Raw genomic sequence first — 7,601 nt, forward strand, 5'->3', positions numbered from 1 at the left:
GACAAGCCTATGATGAGCGTTTAACATGTGAGTTTTATCCTACTTTTAATAAACAACACTGTTCATATGGTATCACGCTAAGTGAGTTATTTTGTAATATTTCTTGCATGGCATGTGGTTACCAAGCCTCTATGAAGTTTTCATTAACACTGTGATTTGGGATCATCAAGTCGATTAGCCGTTTGGATCCAGGACCAGCTGTTTAGATCAGGGTGATCGATACAAGCCTTTGGTGACTTGGGCGGTTTATACCTTCCCTAGTCATTTATATTTGGTAAGCCCCCTTTAGGTGATCTTAGGAAATCGCCTAAAGGGAGGGGCCGCCTAGGGGGAGAGGAGGAGTTGCCTAGGTAGGCCCTCTAGGAGGAAGGAGGAACTGGGACAGAAATCAAAGAACCCACTCCCCCTACAAAAAAAATACATGCCAAATGTGGCATGTAAGGTGGCGAGGAGTACTTAAAGCACTTTTGGGTGGAACTCCGCTTTAAGAATTTAAAGTTTTCTACAGCCTTCAATGTGCAGCTCCCCTTCAGGCCTCCCTAAGCCCGATCTGGATTCAGCGATGTGCATGAGACCCTAGGCACTTCTGGGACTCTCCCTCCTGATTGGCTGAGATGCATCAGCAGGCGCCGTTGGCTCCCACTGCTGTCAATCACAGCCAGTCAGGCGGGGCGGAGGGTGGGGCTGAGCCACATTCTCTGTGTCCTATGAACACAGGGAGTTAGCTCAGAGCAAGCACACATGAGTGCCCTCACAGTGATTAGCTTGCTATGGGGGCACTCGGCAAGGGGGAGGACCAGAGCACCAGCAGGGGACCTGAGAATAGGAGGATCAGCGCTGCTCTGTGCAAAATCACTGCAGAGAGCGTGTAAGTATAACTTGTTTGTTATTTTTTTTTTATTAAACAGGCAACACACAAAGCAATTAAAATACATTAATTCCTGTTATTTTGGAACCCTTGTCGGTTGGGCCACAGTCTGGGCTCTGAAATGCTCTACTGTAAAACATGGAGAGTAACTATTTCTGCACCCTACACAACACGACTTTTCAAGGACAGGGACAAGAAATTGTTACAAAGCATCGTTCAAAAAATGTATTCAAGCAAGCCAACCTGTTATATTAAAAAAAAACTAACATTACCATATGGACATTGTAACGAAACTTCCCACACTACGCTTGAGTGATTTTGTCATATACCGCAATCCTGTTATATAAAGAACCTAACATTACCATGTAGACATCTAATATTGTCATATAATAATCGGCAAAACATATAATATTTATTTTTGTTTATGACTTCCATTGATCTGCTATTGTCCATCACTCAGCCCATTGTCAGTTTTGTTGATTCCGGGGGGTTAACATTTCTCGAAGATGGCCACACAAGAATATTCCCCTCCAAGCGGCCCTCAGCCTGGGGTTAGCGAGAACGAGGAGGACGGCCTGCACTGGGATGAAGGTGTTTAGAGCAGGAAGCAAAAACCAAAATCCAGATTCCATCTGTTTGATGATCGTAATATAAACAATCGTCATCGCACCGTAAAATATTCCATAGAAAAGCAAGATCGCCGCCATCCGGCACACAACTTTCTCGTAGGACCTCAGATGCTTGCCGTCAGATGTTTGAACATTCTTCATTCTATTTCTGTGCTTCATCAAGGTCACGACAGTGGACAACATCGTGGTTAGAAGCAGCAAGAAAGGGAGAATAGTATCCATGATTGCAGTGTTGATAAACATTGTGCCTGATTCCGAAAATATAGAGATCATAGATGGAGAATCCTCGGTGGTATTACCAGAAAGTGTTCCAGAGAAAACGAAGTACAAGCTGCTTAGAAGACTGCTGACCAGAGACACCAATAAATCCCCCAATAACATCCACGGGATAACAGAGGTAATACGCTCTTTCACCCGGGAAATAAATCCTGACTCAAAATTGGAAATTTTTATGAAATAGAAGAAGGCCAGACTGGCCGTAAACCACACACATAAACTGATAGTAAAAAGCATGAAATAGAAATAAATATAAGTGGTGTTATCTGTGGAGAAGATCCCAAAGCTGCAGAAATAATCAAGCAAACCAACAGACAATACCATACAAAAGCTCACGTTGGAGACGGCCAAACTAAGCAAAATTTTGTAGCTGCCGCTCAATTTCTTTGTTTTGATAAAATCGCGACACACTACGAAGACAATAAACACATTCAATAGCATGCCGGTGCTCATCTCCAGGACTAAGATGATAAAAAAAGCCAAGTGGTTTCCTGTGTAATCTCCAGGATTCATAGTGACACACTTAGATACTTTCCTGTTTTGGTTTTTGAAATTTAGAGCCCAGATTGGATTTTTTATTATTTCCTAAAATGATGTTGAAGCCTTGTGGCCGTTCTTCCTTAGAGCTTTGTCTGGCGGAGTCACAGAGAACCGTGATCCTGGATATTGTCAGACCAGCAGCTAAATATCAGTAAAACATCCATGTAGTTGTATTCGGAGAACTGATGGGAGATATACTTGAGAAGCTTCTCTTCCTGGCCCAACTGGTGAAAATAAATTCTCCCGTCTGACGGTCAATTATTTGAATTCATGCAAAGTGCTAAAGCTCTAAAGTTTCTTCTTATGGTGCATGCAAAATAGAATGCAAACATTATAAACAGAGGTATTTAACCACTTAAGATCTTGTACCTTCCGATCTCAGGACACCTCCCCACCCAACAGGTGAAAATGCTCCCGTGTGACGGTCAGTTATTTGAATTCATGCAAAGTGTTAAAGCTCTGCAGAGAGCCGGTAAGTATGACATGTTAGTCAGTTATTTTTTTTTTTATAACGTTTTCCCTTTACAATCAGTTTAACCACTCGCCGACCGCTGCACGCCGATATACGTCGGCAGAATGGCAGCGGTAGGCAAATGGGCATACAGGTATGTTGCCTTTAAGGCCCCGTACACACGACCGAACATGTCTGCTCGCATGCGATTTGTGATTTGACGCATGCGTGGAAGCATTGACCTTCTAGGGCCACGCACGTCGCCGCGTCATCGTCGCGGCGGCGGCGTGGCCACGTCACCGCGTATCGTGTCCGCGCGGATCTCTGTTTGATGATGTGTACAACCATCAGACAGAAATCTCCAAACGGAGATGTCCGATGAAAACGGTCCGGCGGACCGTTTTCATTGGACAGTTCGTCCATGTGTATGAGGCATAAGAAGCCGTGCGGCGTGCGCACCCCCGCCACCAGAGGCGCGGGTGCACACACGCCGCACTCTCCGTGACAATGCCCGTGGACCCCGCAAACTCAATGTTCGCCGGCAGCCCGTGATCGTGTTACAGAGAAGCGAAACAGAGAGATGCCTTTGTAAACAAGGCATCTCCCTTTCTGCCAACTGACAGGACACTGATCGTCTGCTCCCTGTCATCGGGAGTAGTGATCAATGTTGTGTCACAGTAAGCCCGCCCCCACACAGTTAGAAACACTTCCCAGGACACACTTATGCCGTGTACACACGATCAGTCCATCCGATGAAAATGGACCGATGGACCGTTTTCATCGGTTAATCGATGAAGCTGACTGATGGTCCGTCGCGCCTACACACCATCGGTTAAAAAAACGATCGTGTAAGAACGCGGTGACGTAAAGCACACGACGTGCTGAAAAAAACGAAGTTCAATGCTTCCAAGCATGCGTCGACTTGATTCTGAGCATGCGTGGGTTTTTAACCGTTAAATTTAAAGCAAGTTGTCTTTTTTTTAACCGATGATTAAACAACCTATGGGGCCCACACACGATCGGTTTTGACCGATGAAAACGGTCCATCAGACCGCTGTCCTCTGTTTAATCTATCGTGTGTACGAGGCCTCAACCCTTTTCTCGCCCCCCTAGTGGTTAACCCTTTCCCTGCCAGTGTCATTTACACAGTAATCAGTGCATTTTTTTAGCACTGATCGCTGTATAAATGACAACGGTCCCAAAATAGCGTGAAAAGTGTCCGATGTGTCCGCCATAATGACGCAGTCATGATAAAAATCGCAGATCGACGCCATTACTAGTAAAAAAAAATTATAATAAAAATGCCATAAAACTATCACCAATTATGTAGATGCTATAACTTTTGCGCAAACCAATCAATATACGCTTATTGCGATTTTTTTAACAAAAATATATAGAAGAATACGTATCGGCCTAAACTGAGGGAAAAAATATATTTTTTGGGGAAATTTATTAAAGCAAAAAGTAAACAGATATTGTTTTTGTTTTCAAATATTGTCCATCACTCAGTCAGTTTTGTTGAATCCAGGGGGTTAACATTTCTCGAAGATGGCCACACAAGAAAATTCCCCTCCAAGCGGCCCTCAGCCTGGGGTTAGCGATAACAAGGAGGACGGCCTGCACTGGGGTGAAGGTGTTTAGAGCAGGAAGCAAAAACAAGAATCCAGATTCCATCTGTTTGATGATCATAAAATAAAAAGAAATCATCACAGCATAAAATATTCCATAGAAAAACAAGGACTCCGCCAACCGGCACACAACTTTCTCGTAGGACCTCCGATGCTTGCCGTCAGAAGTTTGAACATTCTTCATTCTATTTCTGTGCTTCATCAAAGTTACAACAGTGAACAAAGTTGTGGTGAACAGCAGCAAGAAAGGCAGAATAGTATCCATGATTGCTGTATTGATAAATGTTGTGCCTGATTCCGAAAATATAGAGATCATAGATGGAGAATCCTCAGTGGTATTACCAGAAAGTGTTCCAGAATAAGTGAAGTACAAGCTGCTTAGAAGACTGCTGACCAGAGACACCAATAAATCCCCCAATAACATCCACGGGATAACAGAGGTAATATGCTCTTTCGCCCGGGAAAAAAATCCTGACTCAAAATTGGAAATTTTTATGAAATAGAAGAAGGCCAGACTGGCTGTAAGCCACACACATAAACTGATAGTAAAAAACAACAGATAGAAATAAATATAAGCGATATTATCCATGGAGAAGATTCCAAAGCTGCAGAAATAATCAAGCAAACCAACAGACATCACCATAGTATAGCAGACGTTGGAAACGGCCAAACTAAGCAGAATTTTGTAGCTGCCGCTCAATTTTTTGGTTTTGATAAAATCACGACACGCTACGAAGACAATAAACACGTTCAATAGCGTGCCGGTGCTCAACTCCAGGACTAAGATGATAAAAAAAGGCAAGTGGTTTCCTGTGTAATCTCCAGGATTCATAATGACACACTTAGATACTTTCCTGTTTTGGTTTTTAAAATTTAGAACCCGGATTGGATTTTTAATTATTCCCTTAAATGATGTTGAAGCCTTGTGGCCGTTCTTTCTTAGAGCTTTGTCTGGCGGAGTCACAGAGAACTGTGATCCTGGATATTGTCAGACCAGCAGCTAAATATCTCTAAAACATCCATGTAGTTGTAGTCAGAGAACAGATGGGAGATATACTTGAGAAGCTTCACTTTCTGATCCAACAGGTGAAAATGATGGTCAATTATTTGAATTCATGCAAAGCGGTTAAAGCTCTAAAGTTACTTCTTCTAGTGAATGCAAAACAGAAAACAAACATTGTGTGAAAAATGATTTCACTGCTTAAGATCTCACATCTCCCGATCTCAGGACACCTCCCCACCCAACACGGGAAAATGCACCCCAGTGACGGTCAGTTATTTGAATTCATGCAAAGCCTTAAAGCTTGAAAGTTACTTCTTCTAGAACATGCAGGATTGAAAACAAAAATTGTATAAAAATCATTTAACTGCTTAAGATTTCTCACCTTCAAATCTCGAGACACCTCCCCAACCAACAGGTGAAAATAAATGCCCCCTGTGTGATGGTCAATTATTTGAATTTATGCAAATCATTAAAGCTCTAAAGTTACTTCTTCTAGTGCATGAAAAACAGAAAACAAACATTGTGCAAAAATATTTTAACCAAAGGAGGAGTACTTAAAGCGGAAGTTCTACTTTTGGGTGGAACTCCGCTTTAAGATCTCACACCTCCCGTTCTCAGGACACCTCCCCATCCAACACGTGAAAATTATCCCCAGCGACGGTCAGTTATTTGAATTCATGCAAAGAGTTAAAGCTTCAAAGATACTTCTTCTAGAACATGCAGAATTGAAAACAAACATTGTACAACAATGATTTAACCACTTAATATTTTGCAACTTCAAATCTCATCACACCCCCAACCAGCAGGTGAAAAGAAATGTGATGGTCAATTATTTGAATTTATGAAAGTCATTAAAGCTCTTAAGTTACTTCTTCTAGTGCATGCAAAACAGAAAACAAACATTGTGCAAAAATGATTTAACTACTTAAGGTTTTGCACCTTCAGATCTTGGGACACCTCCCAAACAAACAGGTGAAAATAAATGCCCCCCGTGTGATGGTCAATTGTTTGAATTTATGCAAATTATTAAAGCCCTAACGTTACTTCTTCTAGAACATGCCAAACAGAAATCAAACATTGTGCAGAAATGATTTAACCACTTAAGATCTCACACCTTCCGTTCTTAGGACACCTCCCCATCCAAAATGTGAAAATGCACCCCAGTGACGGTCAGTTATTTGAATTCATGCAAAGAGTTAAAGCTCTAAAGATACTTCTTCTAGAACATGCAGAATTGAAAACAAACATTGTACAACAATGATTTAACCACATAGGATTTTGCACCTTCAAATCTCGGGACACTTCCCCAACCAACAGGTGAAAATAAATGTGGGTGGGTGGCAGGGGCAGACTGACCATTCGGGCACTCGGGCACTGCTTGAGGGCCCAATGCCACTAGGGGGCCCCATCAGGGTTGCCAGCTTCAGTAAAACCAGGGACAGTATGTCAAAATCTGTGTTTTTTTGCCATTTGTCCATGAAATGTGCCTTACCGACATCCTTTGGGTCTAAAAATCATAAGATTAAAGCTGCCCCGCCTCTCCCGTACCCTTTCAGTGTGTGTGTGTGTGTGTGTGTATTCTGTGTGTATGTATACTGTGTATGCATACTGTATGCAGCCCCCATAATCTCCTATTGCCCGGGGGCCCCACAATCTCCTATTGCCCGGGTGCCCCATGAGTTGTCAGTCCGCCCCTGGTGGGTGGCAAGTGATTAAAAAACCCAACAGGGAGCAAATAAGCTCATTGCATTGGATTACATACACGTTGACATTTCTCAAAGACACAAGAACATGTCCTTCCAGGCGGCCTTCATTTTGGGATTAACAAGAACAAGAAGGACAGCCTGTAGGGTGGGGAATAACGATACAAAAAGGTATGACAACCATAATCCAGACTCCATCTGTGTGATTTTGGCAAAATAGAAAATGACCACCACAATGTAATGTATTCCGTAGAACAACAAGAAATGCGCCATGTGGCGCACAACTTTGTCAAAGGACGTCAGACGTTCACTTTTGGATACTTGCGTGCTCTTCTTCATCCTATAGCTGTGCTTCATCAAGGACACAACCGAGTAGAAAGTAGTGATGAATAGTGTTGCTCACGAATATTCGCATTGCGAATATTCGACTCGAATATAGCATATTCGAGAAATCGCGCTATATTTCGAATTTCGCGGTGAATATTCGCAATTCCGAATATTCG

At 42.7% G+C, this 7,601-nt stretch overlaps 2 protein-coding genes across 2 annotated transcripts; both read right to left on the bottom strand.

Moving 5' to 3' along the window:
• Window positions 1–1,335: 1,335 nt before the first annotated feature.
• Window positions 1,336–2,286, bottom strand: LOC120942809 (taste receptor type 2 member 39-like). Its single transcript, XM_040355735.1, has one exon. It carries the CDS (start codon window positions 2,284–2,286, stop codon window positions 1,336–1,338), a length of 951 nt encoding a protein of 316 aa, XP_040211669.1.
• A 1,987-nt stretch (window positions 2,287–4,273) lies between these two features.
• LOC120942810 (taste receptor type 2 member 39-like) lies at window positions 4,274–5,224 on the bottom strand. The gene has a single exon (XM_040355736.1). It carries the CDS (start codon window positions 5,222–5,224, stop codon window positions 4,274–4,276), a length of 951 nt encoding a protein of 316 aa, XP_040211670.1.
• Between the last annotated feature and the right edge of the window lie 2,377 nt (window positions 5,225–7,601).

This window comes from Rana temporaria, chromosome 6 (genome assembly GCF_905171775.1).
Source record: "Rana temporaria chromosome 6, aRanTem1.1, whole genome shotgun sequence".
In the NCBI taxonomy this organism is placed as follows: Eukaryota; Metazoa; Chordata; class Amphibia; order Anura; family Ranidae; genus Rana; species Rana temporaria.

Bases quoted from the DNA above. Each gene is read 5' to 3' on its own strand.
- LOC120942809 (XM_040355735.1), bottom strand. From the start codon at position 2,286: ATGAATCCTGGAGATTACACAGGAAACCACTTGGCTTTTTTTATCATC.
- LOC120942810 (XM_040355736.1), bottom strand. From the start codon at position 5,224: ATGAATCCTGGAGATTACACAGGAAACCACTTGCCTTTTTTTATCATC.